At 42.1% G+C, this 22,437-nt stretch overlaps 1 protein-coding gene across 1 annotated transcript; it reads right to left on the reverse strand.

The window, feature by feature from the left end:
* On the reverse strand, positions 1 to 17,100 carry ITIH4 (inter-alpha-trypsin inhibitor heavy chain 4). Its single transcript, XM_062500561.1, has 22 exons — positions 17,026 to 17,100; positions 14,866 to 15,026; positions 14,351 to 14,455; positions 13,243 to 13,405; positions 13,048 to 13,158; positions 12,835 to 12,963; positions 11,888 to 12,004; positions 11,135 to 11,303; positions 10,034 to 10,150; positions 8,376 to 8,557; positions 7,787 to 7,969; positions 7,078 to 7,217; positions 6,322 to 6,470; positions 5,832 to 5,864; positions 5,192 to 5,224; positions 4,698 to 4,751; positions 4,338 to 4,376; positions 3,751 to 3,864; positions 2,950 to 3,124; positions 1,437 to 1,591; positions 582 to 684; positions 1 to 76 (listed from the first exon to the last, which is right to left on the reverse strand). Exons 1-22 carry the CDS (start codon positions 17,098 to 17,100, stop codon positions 1 to 3), a joined length of 2,583 nt encoding a protein of 860 aa, XP_062356545.1.
* Between the last annotated feature and the right edge of the window lie 5,337 nt (positions 17,101 to 22,437).

Genomic DNA, 22,437 nt, shown 5'->3' on the forward strand with positions numbered 1-22,437 from the left:
CTAGGGAGTTAGATCTATTGACCAGCAGGAAACAGGTTCACTGGCTGACTCGAGCCTGTAATCTTTTGTGTACAACCTGAAATGAAATCAAAACAAGAGAAATTGTGATAACACAATCAAAGGGCAGGGCCAGAATTGCCCTGATGTGTCCATGACACCAGGAGTCAGAGGCCTGTGTTGGCAGAACTGCACCTTAGCACTCCCAGGACCTGCACGCTCACAGCACTTACTCCCCATCACAGATGTGTGCTAAAAGCAGTTGAAGAATAGAAAATTTTTCTCATGGTAAATCCAACTGAGGAACCACCCTCCCCTGCCCAGGAAAATAATGCAAACTGTACCCCAGGGTGTAATTATTTCCCCCAATGAAATAGAAGCCTTGAGCCCTGTAGCATCACTTAAACAACAAATGCAGGCTGTTGGGGGAAAATTAAAATGCTAGTTACTTACACCAAAGAGGTGTGTTCTTACAAACACCCCCTCAGTTTCATTTCTTTTGATCTCTGGTATTTGCTGATAAAATACATCTCAAAGCACAGTAGTCTGTCCCTGTGTCCCACCACCCCCCCAATATCTGGTACCTGGAAACTTTGTGCTCAGATCCAGACACTCTCAGGAGTCTTTCCACAGCTCTCTGATCATTGCTGGAGTTACTCCCAAATTGTGCTTTTGAATAAAATTGACCTATGCAACAGACACAGAAATTATTTAAAAATACAAACCAGCTGAGTGTTGCTGTTCGTTTAAGCCAAATGACAGCTCTAACACCAGGAGAGCAGCTCTTCAGCTCAGGAAGCAAACCAAAGATCACGTTTGGATGCTCCACTGAGTAAGTTCAGAAAATTCCTCTGTTTCACCTGTGATCTCCTGTTATCCCTAACATTCTCCACAGGAAGGTTCAGACTTTCTCTGATGGTTTTTCACAATTATTTCTTCCTTGCAATGGAAGGAAGAAATTTGCAATGGAAGGAAGAAATTTGCAATGTTTCCAAAACAACTTCAACTTAGATCCCACCAGGATTTTTGTAGCCGAGATGCTCAGGAGCATCTGGCTTTCATTTCCTAACCATAATTGTTTACAATTTTATGTTATTTGCCATCAAATTAATTTTCTGCATCAATCATGTCATTCCACAGCACTGTTGAGGTTAAGCCCAATTATTATTTGTCTTACTTTAACAACTTCTAAACCCATAATGGGCTACTTAGGGTTGTGCCACTGAGCGGTGGGTGGCATTGTGTTATGTGTTTTATGTTCCCAGGGTGAGACCTCCCCTTTTTGGGATTGCTGGGCAGTAAAAGTTAAATGTCCAAAAGAGAATAAATTAAATGCAAAATTTCTCAAGAACTACCTGAAACAATCCCTGGCTACACTGTCATTTCAGGAGCTGAGCTACAAGAGCATACTTTGCTACACACATTCATACAATACACACCAAGAACTCCAGTGACTTTGTCTGAAAAACGGTCGGTGTTCAAGAAGTAGAGCCCAAGGAAATCATCTGGAAACTTGACCAAAGAAATTTTTACTGTGACTGTATCAGGCAGTGATGCTGTAACACTCCTTTCCTTTTCAACTGACACTCTCAGCCTAGGAAGTAAATGATGAAATTATTTCCAAGAAGAATGTGATGAAAGAATATGTATTTAACTGACATTAATTAATCAAAATATCCTGTAATATATATGCATTTTATCTCTTTGCAACTGCATTTTTCCTGATCTGTTTGTAGTTATTTTGAAGCTAGAAAATACTGAGTAGAATATCTTTTCTCTCTGTACTGCACAACAGGTCTTGCAAATATACCAAGGGACAATTTTTTGCTGATGGATACACCTTATTATCCATAATGACAAGAAATGCTTGGATGGGGAAAAAAATTCTCACCATTTTAATGAGAAAAAAGGTAGACTAATGAAATAATTCAATATTTTTTATGAACAAGTAATTTTTCTTTTCTTGGATATTTCACAAGTGTTTCAGACCTTGCCTTTCTTCTGACCTATTAATGTTATTGTGATCCCAGGTGGTCTTGCAGAACACAAATGCCACTGTCATTTTGCTCCCTGCAGACAGGATTAACAAAGCCACCACCAAAGTGCTGATGCAAGGGCTCGAGTGCTGGATTGAAGCAGGAGAATCATTCTGCTTAGCAAATTATACTGGGACATAAATCCAGCAAGTTCTTGGCCCTGTTTGGATTACAAGAATAATTGAAAGCAGTTGTTGTAGGACTTGTTATTGTCTAGAACTGCATGTGGGGGAGCAGTGATGTGTGTCCTGTCTGCTCCAGGCCAGCAGGGGATCCTTGTGGAGACTTATTCCAGCAATAGAAAAAGGCTGGGGGCACCAGCTACACTCAGCTCTTCCTTGTGGTACTGAAGGATCCTACTCTAATTGCTCTAACAAATAAAGTCTGCTTGTAAAGTATCCCTTCTCCTACAATGGACATTTAGTTACAGACAGCTATTCCAATACTTTATGCATGCCCATAAAAAATGTCAGCTTCCCAGATGGGAGTTATTGCTAAAACTGAGGAGGAAGAAAACCCCAGCCTGTGTGGAGCCAAGTGCTGTATAAAAGGGACAGTAAATGTCAAAGCCATCACTTGGCAGCACTCACTCTGCCCTGGAGGAACACAAAGTGGCTGCTGGTGGCACCAGCATGGCTCCTTTCCTTTGGAACATTAATACATGAACAGCAGGCTGATGGTGCAGTTGTTCTGGCTCTCTTTACACAGGCACAGAGAATTAAAATCAAACTTATTTTCTTCTCCAGATCTGAAATGGGGATTATAAAGATATCCCTGCTGCTACTTACACTGATATACTTGCTGGAGAAGCACATTTGGAAGCACTTACTTCAGGTAAATGGGAAAGTAGAGGTCTGAATGAACAAAGATCTGACGCATTTTCAAGTTTAGGAAAGGACAGGGAGATTTTTCTTACCCCTGGATGGTGGAGGAGGCTGACTTTGTCCATGAGAGCCAATCGTTCTTGTTATTGTGGTTTACAAGGATTGCATGAGTGTAGACATGGATTTGCACGGGGGGATTCTCATAGTTAATATCAAACTGCACAAAGTGATTTATTCCATCTCCAAGTTTCCCCGTCACAGTGAGTCCTTTAATAGAAATTTGTCAGGTGATTCTTCTCTTAAGGTACAAGTGATCTTAATGAACCTGCTCCAGTTTTGTTACTGAAACGACTCCAGGGTCTCAAATCTAGTTTTGTGGAGCATTTCTGGATTTCAGCTCCACAAGCCCCAAGACTCTGGTGGGGTCACTAGAGCCTGTTTAACCCCATGCTTCCAACTCCTGCACAGAGGTATCTATGTTCATAATCAGAGCAGGTACCTGATGCCTAGGCCATGGCTCCTCAAGGAAAGGACCACGGAAAATCTGCTGTACCTCCAGAGCATGCACCTTTCTGTTGGCACACAGTGACCATGAGGTTTAAGTTCTCTGCATCCTCCAAGGGCTGGGCAGGAAAAAACCCTAAGGACTGAGGAGGATGTGACACCAGGAGGAGAAGGTGAACCTCAGCCAGACCTGTGAGAAGTTCCCTCAGCTGTTGCACCACTAATATTACCTAACAGAAAGGCAGAATTTACCACAGCCTCTCTGGTCAGTGCAAGGCAGCAGGTGTGAGATGGCTCTTCACGAGAGTGGGTTATTCCCAAAAACACCAACTGCACTCAGACCCAGTGACTCTCCTTGTCTTGGTATTGGGGTAACATGGGTCACTCACCTTGCTCTGGATCTGACACTAGGTGGACAGAGGTTTGTGGTCTTTCATCAATATTTAAGCAGATTCTTTCATTTTGTCTGGGTAACTGCAAGAGAAGTTGTGGATGTTCACTGGCTGAAAAGACAGAAGAAAAATATCAGCAACAGCAACAAAAAAATCAAGCCTGTGCCCTGGATAGGCACAGCAAAAATAATTTATAGATTTATACCTAAAATGGCAGCTATAGCTTTTATAGGACAGAATGATTAAAAACAAAGTAATAACTGTTGAAATGCACACCCAAGCACAGCATCTTGAATGAATGAAACCAACAGATTTTAAATACAGACTTTAATAAGAACAATGAGCCCTTAAAAAGGCTTAGGCAGAAGATTTATTGTACTGCATTTCTTATATCCTCGAGCCAAAGAGGTCTTCTCATGGAACACAGGGATTTCCTACTTAAATGGAAAGAACTAGCCAAGGTTTGCAAGAAGAGGTAAAAGATTTTCAGAGCTGATGCTGTCACAAGAAGCATTGTTGCATGAAGACATGTACATTACAGTTACATTAATAACTGAAATGGGACTAGGATGTGTGTCACTTACCAACAGGTTGGGCTCTTACGGCATCTCTGACCCTGGGAACTGAAATAATTAAAATTAGTAAGAAGAGTTTAATGAAACCATTTTCTCTAAGTCAGCTGATGAACCAGGACAAACGCTGGACAGAAGCCTTTTTAGCAGAGCTCTTCACTGATGACTACGAAGAGCTTTGCCTAAGATGAGAAGTCCCAATGGGGGAAAAAGCACAACATGCAATGCCTATCTCTCAGGATGGACCGTGCCATGGGCCCATGCTCATCTAGAGGTGTGGCAGGGTTTAGAGCTGTGTTTTCAATGGTCACTGGGCAGTGTTGAATGCAGCACACCCAGCCCAGCCCCTCTGACCCCACTGTGAGCAGCTACCTGTGGAAAACATCTTCCTGTTGCTGCCAGTTTGGAGCTCAGAACGCCTTCGACCTGAAAAAAAAAGGGTTTTCCCAATGTTTTGTTGCTTTGGGTTTATGCCTTGCACCTCCCTCCCCACCCTTTGAAACAGGGAATCTGTCCTGCTTGTTGTCCACTGATTTTTCTGGATAGTCCAGGACTGGTGAATTATTTTGTTTATAAATCCATTTCTTTCAGCTTAATAATACATACTTTTCCAGCTCTTTCACATTTATTTTCAGGAAGTATGGGGTTTTTTTTCATTTCTAAAAGGTACCAAGATTGTTTTCAAAAGTTTATATAGTTCATTATAAAATATTTGTGGACTGAAATACTCGCAATAAAAACTAAACTGTGTATCAAGTGGGCATCTCCAAACCAAATGCATTTATTAGAATATGGTTGATATGACCCTACATATGAAATGAACTTCATAGAATTATTCTGAATAGAAGCAGAGGAGGAGTACTTACCAGCAGGTGACCCACTCTTCAGTCTATGAGAACCTGGAGAAAGAGAAGAGAGTACCTGTGTTTTACTCATGATTGCATTACATACCTTACAGGAGTGGTTCTGCTACTGAACTCCCCAGCACCACTTTGAAAGAGACAACCTCCAAAAACAGGGCAGCATTGTGATTGTCTCGATACATTTCTGTGAAAGAACTAGAGCAAAACCAAGGTTCTTCACCTATAAAATAATTATTCAAATAAATGCAGTTTCCAGAGGGGAAAAATATACCTGACTCATCCTCAGAAGGCATTCTTGAGAGGGATCTTTTGAAAGATGCTTCACACGTGGTAAGAAGAAGCAGAAAGCATCATTAACACCACTGCCTTGAAGAACTACTTTTCCTCAAGAGTATAGATAATTTTGACCTTTGAGACTTTCTGAATGGAAGATTTTCTCCCTCTGACCCTGTTCTTGACCCAAAACCTGCACAGACTGTGGCAGGCATTGCTTACAATTTACTTCAACGCATTTTTCAAATGTCAGATACTTCACTCTATAGAACAACCACCATGAACTCTTTTGTTTGTTTCGGTTTAGCTTTTTTAAAATTTTTATTAGAGACTATAAAAATATGCTACTGGATAAGAAGAAAACATTTACCTCCTACTGGAAGACTCTTGGGCTTCTCATTATCTGTCAAGAGGAAGAGGGTCAGATGAATGTCATGCAGTAAACACTGAATTACTTTACCCACATGAATCAGCAAACTGGAACAATGGCTTCAGGTGATGAGGTTTTTTGTGTTAAAGGATGAGTATATAGAGCACTTGCAAAACTCTGAGGCCATGCTTTCCCCCCTGCACTCATTTTTCCAGTTAAATGCTACAGAGAAAAGTGTGGAACCCTTTTGCATTGTCAGGAATATAATAGTAACAGCGATTAAACTACCTTTAGTTAATATTTAAACAAACTATTTTCCATTTCTATTGTAGTGCCTGTTTCATCACTTCACCTTTCAAAAAAATCCTGCAAGCCAATCCCTGAACTCCTGCCTCCAATTTGCCTCATTACATCACTATCAAATGACCTAAGTGGAAGTCAACAACAATGAATCAAGAGCAGAGTGTTTCGGAGGGGGCGCTGTTTTTACCAGCCTCGGTGGGTTTGTTTGCCAGCTCCTCCTTCTGCTGGGGTTTGGTGACCACCATGGAAGTGAGGGGTGTGACAAAGCTGTACCGCAGGGACAGATCCAAGGCTTGGGCCTCCAGGGCCTTCTGGTCCTCTTCTTGGGCTGAAATACTAAAGACTGTGTTAATGATGAAGCAAAAATATGTAGAGACTATGAACAAATGAGATTCCTTTACATATTGGTTGTGTCTCCACAGATATTTATTATTGAGTCAGTAGTATTATTGGGTCAGGGTCAGTAGTCTTGTGGGGATAACTCAGCTGTTCATGTACCTGAAATTATGGAAATGCTTAATTCTTTGCAACATTGGAGCCTATGTATGGTTTAAATACATAAAAGTAATAGATACATGATCTATGAAGTATCTTATGGACATCCATATTGTTCTATTCCCTAGCTATTTCCATTTCTGGGTGTGCAAGAACAGCTCAACACATCCATACAATTGTAATCTTTTTCATAGTAATGCCATGAAGAATGTGTTACATTACGTGTTCATGTATGTATGAAATTGAATGTTGTAGTGCTACCAAAAACTGAAAGGCACTTCACATTCATCATACAGTAATATAGAAGTCTCCCAGTATCTTACGTTTTTGATGCTGTCTGGAGAAATATTTCTGTTTCTTTGTATTTTCTGATCATATAGTTTGTGAATAAGGAATTTGTGTTTTGAGAAGTTAGAAGTTCATTATGTGAAGCATTAAAATCACGTACGCTTTTTCCAGAAGCTGCTGAATGCTCAAGTAAGCCCACAGTCTCTCTATGAAATTCCCAAAGATGTATCTTTGATTTTGGAATACTTGCTCCTTCTCTTTGACATTTGCTTCTTCCATAAGAGTCAAATTACTCGTGTGCTGAAGTGGGAGAAAACTGACCATCAAAAGAACAGCTCCAGCCTCCATTTACAGTCACATTATTAGACTTAAAGGAGTATCTTTCAGTACCAATTGTCCCTCAATTTTGTTCTTTCCCATTGGAAAATGCAACTCCAAAGTATCTAAAAAGCATGTATTTTAGATATGTATTTCTGGTCTTGAAACAGTGATGAAAAAAAGAGGTAATTAAATTCTATTTCAGCATTTTTTGAGATAAATAACTGAGATTTCCTGCTTCATTGCAACAAGAGAAACCTAAAAGTGCTTAAAAGGAAGAAGTACTTAGATTTTGTAAAAGAATCAACAAAATTTAATTAAAATTACTGTTTGCTTATTTGTGGATATTCTTCAAGGTTTTTCTTTTGTAGCAAATTCAAGAGAGTGTAGTTTTAGCAAATTATCAAAGGTTTTAAACAATGGGAAAACAGCTGAATACCAAAATGTAAAGAACATATACTAAACACAAAACACTTCTTGAAGCCTCCTATTGTGCCACAAAAGACAGAAGGGAGAGATTATTTTTCACAATTAGTAAACTAAACACTTACTGACTGAGCTTTAATTTCCACTGGCAAAAGATCCAACTCATCACTAATTTTTCCAGACACTATAATTTCAGATCCCTCAAAAAACAGCTTGAAATTGTTCTTGGTTAATCCTTCAATGGAATTTTCTGGATACTGCATTTCAATTTGCATTAATATTGGGGTAGCCACTTCTTGATAAAAGCCCTGAAAATAAACAGTGAGACAGAGAACACACACAAATGACAGCAAAATTGTGCAAAGAAATATGTTGAATGTCTAAAGCCTCCTTAAAAAGCTTTTTCTTTAGTAGTGCAAGACTACTGAAAACTCAGAAATTGTACACTTCCCCTGAACAATTTCTCTTTTTACAGTACAGAAATGTGTAATTTTCCCAGTTTGCCTGAATGCAGCTGATTTGAAGACTTTGAGTCATGGATACGTGGAGGGTACAAGCCCTCAGATACCCCAAAATTGTCTTTCTCCCTCCACTCAAGTAACAAGTAAACTCAACCCCAACATTTCATCTAGGAAGACCTGTGGTTTCTCTGCTAGGACTAGACATAAACTGTTGCTGATAGATGGTTTTCCTGGCAAATTCCTTACTCCTGACCTGGAGCTGCAGGGCTGCATCAGCATTTTCATAGATACGCCGTGCTATTCCCCCATTGCTCAGGGCCATTTTCTCCAAGAATTTGTAACTGACATCAAACCCAAAGCCAAGGCAGAAAAGAGCAAATTTCCCATTGATTGCTTTCTGAACGTTTTCTTGAATTACTTCCACATTTCTCTCACCTGTAAATGAAACAAAACACAGTTGTGGGTTTGGGTCTTTTCAAGTGCAAAACGACTGCAGCAAGTTAATGGACAATTCTGCCTGAAGTTTTAAAAAATAATTCACAATAAAATGCTGAAAAGATAGGTGATAGAATGCTGGTAATCTAAATTGGAAATGAAAACACGATTCTGCATATGGAGTGCCAGAACGTGATTCTCCTCTAATGACTTTTACTAGGCTCTACTGATGTTGTCACGGCTAAGTGCAAAATATTTTATAGGATTACAGGGCCAGAGGAGGTTTTTAGTGTAGAAGGGACACACACTACAAGTTAACAACACAAGGGATGGATGCACTTCATCAAGCATTCAAAAGACAAGTACCATCCATAAAAATTATGTGTGTCAGTTCAGAGAAGAATGGATTGGTTAATGGTGCAATTCCAACAAATTGCCAATGAACTCAGTCATGCTTCTCTGCCAGCTCCTTTGTGTGACAGAGGGAAAAGATTGTCACACCATGATCTTACCCCATTTGAAGAGCTGCTGATGGCCATGTATGGAGAGCTTCCCCCCTCAGCATTTCCAGGCAGAAACTGTCACTGCCTGTAGCAATATCGTGGGAGCAGCTGAGATTTTTCCCTTTGAGCTGCTTTGCTAAGGAAGGCAATGTATACAATAATGCCTGACACTTTACCCTGGCCTGATTTCCAACTGCTGGATGTGGGGAGCACTGGAGACTCACTGTGGCTGTGCTGGGGAGGCAGCACTGTGAGCTCAATTTCATTAAAAAACCAAAACAAAATCAACAAACCCCAAAGCAGAATGGCTCATACAATCTAAAAGGCAGACTGATCTTATTAAGGGCTTACAGATGAATGAATATTGCTGGTCTTGGAGTGATGCTGGTGCCAAACAAAGCTAAGACAGATCCCTGTTCAAGACAAGGGAGTTTGTATCATTGCACTGGGAGTTGTTGCTTATTTCACCTGATATTTCAATCTCAATCCTTTGGTTTGTGCTGTCACAGCTGATCACGAATTAAGTCATGGCAAAGAAGACAGAACAAGAAGCACCTTGAAAATACCTCAGGTTTGAGGCACAGAGAGTGAAGAAGCCTCTCCCTCAAATAGGACTGTACACAGTATCTGCAAAATGTCCATGTTTTGTCTCCAGGTATTTTACTTTTCTGTTTCAGCTGTGCCTGGTGTGTCTCTAGTTCCCTCGAGTTTATAAACTGGGAAGCCAACATGTATGCAGCAAAACAATTCCCAGCTAAAGGATGTGCAGTCACAGGCAGGCAGGCTCTGCCATCACTCCCTACAGCCCTCACCAAAACCCTCTCATAACCCCCCTCTCCAGATCCAGCAGTAGCTCAGCCTGCGTACTCCAAAGCTCTTCTAAAACACAGGCTAGATCTATCAATATTGGGATGCAAGTGTAAAAGATAAAAAGATAAAAAACCCCAGGGGACGGTTTCATTCATTCACTCACCAGAAGTGGGCTGGCCATCTGTCAGCAAAATAATCATGGAGACGCTGCGCTCTAGCAGCCCCTCAGCTTTCTCCAGCATGCCCACGGCAGTCAGCAGGGCACCACTGATGTCTGTGCCTGCAGTGACAGAGAAGGCATTGCTCACCTGAACAGGAGAATCATCTGCAGGGATTGCTGCCCTTCATCTGCAGAGGCCCTTCAGACTTGTTTAAAGTTTTCTGCAGGAAGTAATCCTTCCAAGGGAAGAGGATTTAGGGACTTAGCCTACTGGACTTAATTACTGGGTGTTATATTGCAATGGCAGTGCCAGAGAATTCTTTTGGGAGTACTTTCCATACATACGTCATGTGAAATACAAACATGTCTAGAGCCATTAAAAAGTGCTTAAGTAAACACACTGTCATGTGTTAACCTACATTTAAGAAAAGTTTCCCTGCCTTATCTAAGAAGTCAGAGAATAGAGCTGAGAATGGTGGGTTTATTCGTGTTAGTGTCTGGGGTAGGAAGCTTCTGTTAATACTGACAGTGTAACATTAAAGGGAGACAGAGACCTTGAGATGTGCTTAAAACTAAATAATAATACCAAGCACACTGAGTGATGCACCAGCTGAAATGCCACATGTCTGTTTTGCCTGTTTTATTTCTGTGGCATGGCTTACACAGGAGTAAAACTTTGGATGTGTTTCTTTTTTTGTTGTTGCTTTTACAAGGAGACACGATATAAAAACAACAAAAACAGTCAGCAAATTGGTTTCAAATGTTGGGTGAATTTCCATTTTTCTGTAGAAAAAACATGCTACCAAGGAATCTTCTAATTGTCTCCGTGATAAAAACTGGAAACAAAACTCTGTGGCTTGTATGGTTCATAGATGTCCTGTAAGCATCTCTCATATATTATATAACTATATCTATCTCATAATGTAGTCACCACTCTGTTCACTTACAGGCTTTCTTTCCCACTCATCACTTACAAGTCTTAAAAAGTGACTTGCCTTGTAAGCACTGGTGGTAGCTCTGGAGCACTATATAACTATTAAAAAGACTTATTTTCTAAGCAATTCATTCCACTGGGTTCATATTTGTGGCTACATGCATGTGTACCTCCCCTGGCAGTGAGAGTCTGCACCAATGCTGCAGCACTGGCCACGTTCTCTTCAGTGGCTGGCAGCAAAGAGCTCTTCCACTCCACTACTTTGTTGTTGAAGGTGATAAAGCTGAAATGATCGTCTGGGCGGAGGTCCTGCAAAATCTTCAACAGGGCATCCCTTGTCTGTTGGAGAGGAGAAAGGAGAAGGCCATAATTTTGATTATTTCCACTTCTTTGCCAGATCTGGGATTGAAATTGCAGTGTAATAAGGGGGTTCTCTACAGCTCTGTTCCAGATGCAGCCCAAAGGCTTTATTAAACCCTAATGCTAGGTTTTGGGTTGAGACCATTAGAAACAGACAATTCACTTAACTTACAGACACAAAATCCATCCTATGAGGGCTGTAGGGAACTTGTCTGCTCTCAAGCAGAGCTACATACACAGTCATCAGTAAACATACAACAGTTAACAGATAAATTAACTCTCTAAGCTTCATTAAAGAAAAACATAAACACAAAAAAAGTTCTGCAAAGATGCAGAAAGCTCTCTCTGCCTCAGTGTTTAGTACCCATGAAAATAGTTGTGTCAGACAAGAGCTACTCTTCAATAACTTCAATCTGTGCATATGTATTTTCAAGCACTTCTGTAAGTCTGAATGTTTTGCTGTGTACAAAACCAGGGTGTGTTTCAAATGAGAAATTCCCAGTTGCTTCCTCAGAAGTGTGTGTGACTGCTGCTAACAGAACTCATGCTTTGAGGGAAGTTACCTGTTCAATTTTTCTGCCTGTCATGGATCCACTTCGGTCTATAACAAAGACAACATTTTTGGGAAACACCGGCATTTCTTGGGGTGCAAAGTAATGGACAAAATACCCATTGACAATCTGAAATACAGAATGTGAAATCATCTATAAAAGTACATCTAAAGAAATAAAGAATAAATCTTAACATTCTGGCATAGCAAGTAGTGGAGAGCATGTTCAGCATTCTGCTCTTCTCGATAAGCCCAAATCAAAGAGCTTAAATTAAAGAAAGTAAAATGTATTTCCTAGCTGGAAGCAAGACTCTCTGTAGAGAGAAAATTACCAGAGAGCAGCATGCCTACATACATATATATTAGACATCTCAGTGCCATATGTATGATATATGCATATTATCACTGTGTATCACATTACCTCTTCATCATTACCTATGAGTACATCTCTGCTGAATGACTGTGGCTGTCACCTTTTAGCACACCTGTGTATACTTCATCAGTGAAATTATATAGAAAGTACTCTATTTTATTCCCTAGAATATGCATTGATTCATAAATATTTGTTAAGTTCCTACTGTATTTAGTTATGCCTCAGTTATCAGAGACCAAGCATCATTTTAAGTTACATAAATCACATTCCTCTAAACTTCATTTACAAGAAGACACAAATAGACTTTGGAGGAGCCAAACTAATAATAAAAAAGAGTATAAAGAGACATCCAGGAAATACCAATATAGATTTGGTATTTGAATAAAATTTCAAAGATTGATTTTTTTTTTCCCTAAGTGATGTGTTTGCAATGTACCTGGTGTCTCTGGGGATTTACCAAGGATTAATGGGAAGAGCTTTTCCTGTCATTTTGGTGTTTCAAAGCAAATGTAGGTGTTTTGCTGATTGCACTTCACTTTTGGACTTATCTGTGATCTGGAAGCATTGTCATTTATTTTTTTGTTTACCTGTATATCACCTGCAGTGGCTTCTCTCTTAACATCATAACGCACAACAAAATCACCATTGAGAAGCGTTCCATCAGGCTCAGAATCTTTCTTCTGTTGATCTAGAGTTGGCTTAAATGAAATATGAGCCTGCAAAAGCAATCGGAGGAAATATTTAAAGCAATATAACTTAGAGGTGCCGCTGGCAGTAACCCCTGGCAGCTGCTGCCTTACCTTGGTTTCGTTCAGCTCTTTGATGAGTGCCTCAGTTAACTCGTTTGTCATGAATGTGCTGTCTGTCTCCAAGAAGTGAATGCCCTGGGGCTCGAAGACGTGCACATCGATCTGGCAGCAGAGAAGTCAGCAGCAGTGTCTCAGAGGGAACGTGGTTGTGCTAAAACCCGCGGCACTGCTCCCTGCCCAGCTCACCTGGAAGTGCTTAACGAGCTGCCTGGGCCGGACCTTGATGAGCAGCTCGTACTTCCCCAGCTGCCGCTTCAGCAGCTCCTCGTAGGTCAGCTCAAAAGTCACTTTGCTGGCAGCCGCGATGCTGACAGACACGTGGAACTGCTCCAGCTTTCTGTCTGTAATTCTGGGGGGAAGAACGGGGATTTATTTCCTGCAGGGAAGGTTGGTGGCCAAGGGTTTGTGAAATGTGTAAAATAAAGGCCAAAGGGTCATGTGGGATTAAAAAAAAGGAGTAGCAGTAAATATTGTTCATCATAGAGAGGATTTTTTACATTGTACCAGGTGCTATTATGTACGCCACATATATTACATTAATGTGTCATGGGTGCAAGCCGAGAAATGGAGCAGAAACTCCTACATGCCTCAGACTGAATACCTGTGAAGCACAGATTAAATGCACCCTGAAACTGTGATATCTGTGATAACTGTGATATCAAGGTCATGGTCCTTTGTGCTTGCAAGAGCACAGACTCAGCACTGAGCATCATCCCAGCACGGCAACGCTCTTGTCAAATTATGGGAAGCCAGGCTGGATGGAGCTCTGAGCAACCTGAAAGGTGTCCCTGCCCATGGCAGGGGCTTGGAACTAAGTGATCATTAAGGACTCTTGGCCCTGAGATTAGCTCAATTGGTCAGAGCATGGGGCTAGTAACACCATGGTTGTTGGTTCAATCCCTCTATGGACCATTCACTTAAGAGTTGGAGCTGATTATCCTGTAGAGTCCTTTTCAAGGACATTTTGTGATCTGTGAAACAGTGATTCTATGACAGTGAGTCCCAAGGCACTGCTAACCAGGCATGCTTTCTACTGGAGCCCATTGCAGGACCACCTATGAATCATATATATATATATATGAATATAGAGATATAGATATATGTAATAATAATTTTTTAATATATACATATCTATACAAAGACACACTGTCCCTCTCACCAAGAACCCAAGACTGATTTTCACATTTGTCCCCACTGAGATGTGGCTGTGTCCAGGGTTTAATCTGCCCCCAGCCAAACGGGGAGCCAAGGAGGAGTGTTGGGGCAGCCTTACTCAGAATAGCAAGGTACATACTTGACGAGGCCAGCGCTCTGTCCTTGTGAGACTGCTGTGTCATACTCATTCTGAGCAGCAGCTTTCTCCTTTATTATTCCTGGGTATACTTCACCATCGATGGACCTGTTTGTTTTCCATAAAAATTAATTAATATTAGAAGGAATGCACTAGGGAAAGCAACTCAACAGAAGATTTTTTGCGGATCTCTGGGCATAAGCAAGAGACACTATTTCCTCCCAAATCCCTCCCCAGGAGGATGCAAGGAATCACTACCACAATGCAACTCCTGTCCTTGCAGAGTCTTGAGGAGGCTGGAGCAGGGGAAACACCACCTGAGCACATCTGTCACCCGGCCTATGCAGCAGGCAGCCTGACCCTGGGCGCCTCTTTTTTATTTGGCTGCCTACTACTTAGCCCCACAGAGCATTTTTGCAGAGGACCCTCTTTGTGCTCTTTGCCCAGCAGCTCCTAAGCAGCAAGATGAACCCCCTCAGAGCTGTGTCCTTCACACTGCAGGTAAGGACTGGTCCTACATGGAGAAGTTGGTGATGAAGGCTGTCTTAGGTAACTCCACTTCAAAGGTGGCCTCTCGGGACTCATTGGCTCGGTTGACAATTCTGCTGGTGATGACAGTGTGAGCAAATCGTGATGTGACCTTGCAGTCCACGTGGAGGCTGTAGATTTCAATAGCAGGCTGGGAAAAAAATAAACAGACTGAGAGAGAAACACCCAGGTTTTGCTCCCAAACAGTCCTCACCCAGATGATGCTATTGGAAAAATTTGTGAAGGAATGAACTGTTAAAAAGCCTGGCTGGAACTGGAGAGGGGATTGTTCTGAACCAGTCTGCTTATTCCCATCTCTGCAGCCACAAACACTGACCTATGCAAAACCTGCAACTACATCTGCATTTTGCTGTTCCACAGAAGCTGCTGTTAGACCTTTTCATCTCCTTGGGGTACAGTGAAGCTGCTGCTGCATCACCCCAGTCATTGCCCAAGATTTTCCTCAGGAAGATCAGAAGCCTCTTTAAGCCTGACCCAGGGAAGGGCCCCATTTTTTGTGTGACTGTTTATTTACTCTCCCAGCTGTTGACTTTGCTGCCTGTTTTCCAACTTGGTACCTTGTGTCCCACAGGATGTTTAGCAGGTTTCAAACCCCACATGGGCCTCCCAGCCCCTCAGTGGTTGCACAAGCAAAGACGCCCTTTGAGCACTCATGTTTCTCCTGGCCTGGTTCTTCCAGGGCCCCTGATACCCAAAGGAGGAGGGCACCATTCTGGAGCTGCCTGAAACACCCTGGAGGGTGGCTGGACCAAGAACTGCCTGGAGCACCTGTCTGCATGGACACCTCCTTTTGCATTTGTCTCTCAAAAGGTTCTACACTTATTTCAGCAGTGGCACTAGAGGAAGGCTGATCTGGGCATCACCAGCCTCACAACAGTCCAATAGCTGATTAAAATAAAAAAGCTCAGCAACAGAACATATCATTGCACTTCTGTTTTTACTTTTCCAGCATCTAAGTCTTTTGAATGACTAACTGATCTTTAGGTATTTCAATAATTAATCTCCTCTACTTTGCTTGAAAATTAATAGCATCCAGTGTCCTCTTCTCTGTTAGGACACTGGCTGAAATGGAAAAGTTTGCTGCCCTGCCATAATCAAACCTGCCCATGGCACATTCAGAGCAAGGTTTTGCCATGAGGAACACCAAGTCCCAAGCTTGGCTCACTGGGGCAGTGTAGGCACATGGTGGCCATTGCTGCCCACTGAGGATCTTTCCAACACAGGAGAAGCTTGTCCTGTGCAAAATTTACCTGGTGCAGAATCCACTCCACTGCCAAATGCCCAAGGGATGCTGCAGGGGGGAGGACCTGTATCTCCTGCACTCACCCAGCCCCAGCAGCGTTTTAGGCTGTGGCCAGCACAAACCAGTGGTCAGTGGAATGCAGCATGGGGAGGAGCTTTGCTGTGCCCCTGGTGAAAGAAGCAGAGAGGACCAGTCCCAGGCATGCACCCAAAGGCAAAGGCACTGTGGGCCCATACACTCCATCCATGGCTTTCTGCAGAGCTCTTGGCTGCCCCTGAAGCAGCCACAAGGCCTGGCCCTGTCCTCCAACACCCACCTACATTTCAGTTCCACTTCACACTTTGCTGAGTAGGCACAATGGACAGAGAAACCTTCTGACTTAAAGCTTCCTCTTCCTCTCTAATATTGGTGTTCTTACAATGCCACTAGTCACCACTGTCATGGTACAAAACAGAGTTTTCTCTTCCAGACAGTGCAAATAATTTTTTGCTTCCCTCTTTTCCATTCTATATTTATTATTAAACACTCATCAGAAACCTACTGGCACTGCATAGTGCTTGCTTGGTCCTGTGTCAAGATCCAAACCTCATCCAGTGGCCAAGGCAGAGCTACTGATCTCTCAAATTTGATCTTACATCCCGAAGGAAGAGCATGACCAGACACATCTGCAAATGCTTCCTGCTACATTTGTACTGCAACAGCCCAAATAGACAACTAAAAAGACCTTAAAAAAATCCAAAGCTCTAAAATCTCAACACAATCCACCCAAGGTTCCCCAGGCAGTAGTTACCAGAGGAGTTACCTGCACTGCCTGGCCAGTTACCACCATACCACTGCATCACCAAATGAGCAAATGAGATATTGATAATAAAAATAGAGCAAATACCTTCTGATCAATAGTTCCTGCTAATACAATGAGTGAAGAAAAGACCATCAATGCAAGCAATGTTCTCTGCTCCATTTTGGAAGAAACAAATTTTCAAATGAAATCTCTGTTTATCTTAATCAGTTAATGAATAACTTGTACTTGGGGATATCATGTAGACTTTGAAGAGACACGGAAATTTAATATTTACCCAATAAACATAGGTAAAACTCAGACTTAGCTAATGCTTATTTTTCCAACAGATCTTTGTTCTTAAACATCAGAATTTTAATGTTTCATAACACATAAAATTAAGAAATCTCTATATTGTTTTGTTTTTTTTTTAATTAGATTTCACTGTGTCACCTGAGATCCCTTGGGCAGATGACTTGGTCTGTGCAACAAGCTGCAGGGATCTCTACCATATTCCACGGTAATAATTTGAAAGGGCACATCCTTAACATTATCACAAGCAATTCAGAGATTTGGAGATTACCAGGACAGGCAGCATTCACATGAGATATTACAGCTGATGGCTTTCTCAGCCTTTGTGCCTCCCTGCTCAACAGGCCATGATCCTTGGTAGGTAATGCCATGCATTGTCCTAAATTAACACAAAGATCCTGTGGAAATATAAGCATCTATGTTGTCTCCATGGCTGTTTTACAAAGTGCCCATGTGGAGAACAAGCTTCTATTGGCCTCTGAGTTACAAGGAGACACTAAAGCAGAGCTCAATAATTTATTACTTGCCAGACATCTACAAGTCCACTACAAAGAATGTGCTAAGCACAGCCTGGTCTTCACAAGGCTTGTGCTTTAAGTAACTCTTTTAAAAACATAAACTTTATTTGTCTGTCTTGGTTTGAGAGACAGATGTCTACTAAGGAAGGCAAGAGTCTCCCTTGAAATGGCAGATGTAAACTCCCTCCAAATTGTTATAATTTTGAAATTAAGGGGCTCTCAGGCAAGGATATGGGAATGGGAATAACAGTTCTTTACTAGTATATGCAAATACTAAAAAAAACAACCAACAACCAACCAACTAATCTACAACTTAATAGGGAAATTAAAATAAAATGCTGTAGTACAAGAACACTGACAGAGTCAGAATACAACCTGACACCATCAGTCAGTCAGGGTGTTGGTAGCAGTCCCATTAAATGGTGGCTGCCGTCCTGCAGTGACAGATGTGGTTCTGTTGAAGCAATGATCCTGTAGAAGGGTGCAATTTTCCTTTGGAGGTCCACTGGTGGTGTACATGGGCCTGGTCTTCCTTTGGGAATCCAGTGGAAAAAGACTCCCTTGGTGTTGCAAATCTAAGATTTTGTCTAGGTAGGAATGCTCCCCTGGCTGGAGCATCTCCCAGTGGGATGCTGTGATTTTACCAGTGATGCAGTGGGACTCAATGGCCATTAACAGGAGATATCTTACCAGAGGAAGAATGGGTTGTGGAAACGATAAAGATCACTGCCCCACCTGGTTTTAACAGATGGTGACAGAATACATACTGCTGGTTACATCTTATATTGCAACCCAAGACATCCTCTCAGGCTGTTTATACTGCTGGCAAATATCATATCCTTTATGACAGGACATGTATATATATATTTTTTTAAGGACAAAAAATTAAACTGCTATACATTCTATTAACTTGTACAATTAGTATAATGCTTTAATCCCTTAAAATACACAGGATTAAACACTTAGTGGCCTAAGAGCTGCAAGAGCCAAAGCTTTAATTAATCTGGATCTGTCATCAGTTTTCTAATGCCCACGTGTAAAATCACATAGATGTTCAAGAGCTGCTTTTGCTGCACAGATTTAGGCTACAGTGTCAGCTCTGCCCCTCACATTTTTTAGATGAGGTCCACATTAAAAGACAGGAAAATCAAAAAAGATGCCCAGTCCTTACTGTCACACTTGGAAGGAGCACAAATAATTGAACTTGACAACATCCTGGAAAGAGAGCTGTTTGCCAAATCCCAGTTTTCTGGCAGATACCTTACATGGCTTCCCTGTAGAATCTGTGTGGGACACAGAGGTTTCTCTGCTTTGTCAAATCAGCACAAACATATCCAAAGCAAGGTCTGAAATACATCAACCCCCTGTTCTGCTACCCTGCCTGCAAACCCTTGTATTGCAATAAAGAAAGCAAAAGCAACATTTTGCCCCACTTGTCCCTCACCATCATTTCTATAACTATTGAACAATCTCCTTCCAACTTCTCAACACAGGTTAATTAAGGAGGGTTTGTTAAACCCCATGCAAAGACAGCTCCAATATTATCAGGGCAGGAATTTTTTCCACCATGACTTTTTCCACGCACTGGAAGGATCTTTCTTGGGAAAAGGCTCTGCAGTGTACCTGTGAGGAGCCTGTGCCCCATGGAGGCATTGTGCCCACTAAAACAAGGAGCTGGAGTCTGGGCTGCAAATAATAATCTTTTACAGTGAAAAAAACAGGGCAAGGCAATGCACCAGCAACATCTTTAAGGAGGCTTTCCCCTTAAATCCAAAGGATTGCTGCTACCTTAGGTGAACTCCTCTCCACAGCCTCTCTGGGATCTGTGTGGGCATTGTCACCTTTTATGTCAAGTGTTTGGGACACAAAAGCCAAATATGATACATTTCATGGTGCACAGAGAACTTCGGCATCACTTTTACCTGTTAATCAGGTCTAGCCTGGGTAAAATAAAAGTAATTTCTTTAACAAAGGCGGTGCCTGCCTTACCATTCCCAGACGTGCTGCAGGCTCAGGGTGTGTGGGAAGCATGGCGGGTGCCAAAAGAGGCTCCTCTGTGTTTTAGCACAAATATCCAGCTGAGGGGAGACATTCTGGGCGTTGGGAGAAAACAGGCTTGATGTTTAGTGCAGCAAATCAAGAAATAAACAACAATAAATAAAAAAAGAACAGTTCCCCCTCAGAGTGTGCTGGTGTTGTACAGAGACAGTCGTGGGTTCTCACCTCCATGGTAAGGCCGGACATGGCGGCCGAGTCTGTCACTCGATCCAGTGGGACAGGAGGAAAAAGCCACTGGGGGTCGAGCTGAAATCCCTCCCTCGGTGCTGGGGCACTCTGAGAGCCGGACCTCTGCCCTCACAGCCGAGCTGCATGAAGAGAAATCAGCACTGCTGCCCTGAAGGGTGTGAGGGGAGGGATGTGCGGGGGAGAGGTTGTGAAAGGGGGAGCCATGAGGGAGAACTGTGAGGGGACAGCCGTGACCGTGAAACCGTGAAGGGGAACTGTGAGGGGAGAGCCGTGAGGGGAGAAGGGTGAGTGGGAACTGTGAGGGGAGAAGGGTGAGTGGGAACTGTGAGGGGAGAAGGGTGAGTGGGAACTGTGAGGGGAGAGCCACAGCCCTGTGCCATGTCAGCACCCTGAGGGCCCTCACCAAGGTGCCATTGTAGGCAACACAAATCTGGGTGAAATCTCCAGGTTTCTGGGCTGCCCCATCGATCAGCTCCTCCTCAGCTCCCTCCTGGTGAGGGCATGGTGCGAAGAAATTGCACTGAACTGAGACTGTGTCATCAGGGTTTGGTTTTTTTTATTCTTTGCATTTGACAGACAAAATCATCACCTGTAGTGCCAAAGTGCCCATGGATTTAATCTGATTCCAAAATGAAATGGGTCACCACAGTGTGCCAAGCTGAGTCTAACAACCAACAACCTTTTTTTATTAAACGATTACAGCAAACATTGTCCAATACATAGAAAGCATGTAATATCAATTAACATGGAAGTTTTACTCTTTGACATGAGTATATTCCCTGCTTAAGAACTTACAGTGGAAGTTAGCTACTTGAGTCTACAGTGACTTTAGTGTAAGGAACAGAAATTTTGAAAAATGTTAAAACAATCATTTGGGTGGGACATGTCCAGCTCCACTGTCAGCCAAAGACGCTCTTGGCTGGCTCATCCTTCGGTTTCTCAAAGACTGTTTCACCCCCTGTCCGAGCCCGGCTGAACACAGAAGGTGCTGCAGAGCCCATTTGTTCTTGGAGAAGAAAACCAGGAGAGACAATCAGTGAAATAACACACAAATTCAGGGAGTAAAACCAGTGCTGCTGAAATACATATATACACATTTGATAAATACTTCACTTGTCCATCAGATGAACAGCAGGCTGCTGTTCCAGAGGTGACCCTTTCACTTGAGCAATTAAGTCAATGTTTTACTCTGCTTAATTGCTTCCAAGCAAGGAGACTTACCACATTGCCTCATCACTTGGTAGGTTTTGGATTTAATTTCCTGGTTTTTGGTAAGGTTTCCTCTGGCTCCTTTGAGGTCTTCTTCCTTCACTGGAGGACGCTTCTTTTTCACAGGGGCTGGCTAAGAAACAGACCCACACATCAGTATTTTGTTTTCAAAGCACAGGGAACAAAGCTGCCTCCACCCAAACAACAACAGAGTTGCTAACACAATATTTCACCTGTTTCAGTTCTAAGATTACATACTCAGCTGCTTCAGATCTTCCATAATCACAATTTCACTTCCCTTCCCAAAAATCTTCTGTTTTATGTTAGAACAGCTCATCCTTAAATTAGCACCCCAGTAGGTTGACATGGCCCATGAAACCAGCTGTGGGAAGACTGCAGAAGATGGGAGGGACACTCACACGGTGAACAGATTTTCCTTTTCTGGGTTACTGATTCACTGTGACACTAAAGCCATGAGAGGACTGTTTCTTGTGGAGAAGTCTCCCTGGCATGGCAAGAGACTCCTCTCCCTAAGTGTACTGAAAAAAGACTATTCTAGAGGTGGTAAAGTGACTGAAAGTCACAGGTTTTATCTCTTTATGTTGTCAGTAGAAAAGAAAAGAGGGTGTGGGGGGAGGAGAACTGTTCTGTAAGTTTATTCTGATTTTCTGATAAATTTTCTTTTAATTCTGTTTAATAGCATTTTCTTTTTTTACCCTTTAAAGTTTTGAGCCTGTTTTGCCCTCCTCTTCCTCCTCCTAATGTGTATCTCATAGCAGGAAATGAGTAAATAATTCATAGTGGGTGCACTAAACCCTCCACTTTGTCCACCCTGACTGCTTATTCTGCAAGTACTGCTTGGTAGTTCAAGAACCTGTCCGATATGTGGAAAGGAAAAATCACTTTATTACTTAATTGGGCTTGTGCCTCAGTCTACTTACTACTTCTTTGGGAAACTGGTCAGAGAGATTCCAAATCTGGATTTGCCTTAAGTTGAAATAAACACTTGGCCCATAATTAATAATCTTAAATTTAAGGAACAAAAGCATCTGAGGACTCAACAGGGTTGTCTACTGAACAAATCTGAAGCACCGGACTTGGAGCCCAAAGGAGGAGAAGGAAACCTAATACAGAAACAGATGCATCATCAGGTGGTGCACTGCAACAGCCAAGTACTAATCTGTTCACAGTTTATCCCACTACAAAGAAACAGGGATAACATTGCTTCATATCA

This window comes from Cinclus cinclus, chromosome 12, assembly GCF_963662255.1.
Source record: "Cinclus cinclus chromosome 12, bCinCin1.1, whole genome shotgun sequence".
Taxonomy (NCBI): Eukaryota; Metazoa; Chordata; class Aves; order Passeriformes; family Cinclidae; genus Cinclus; species Cinclus cinclus.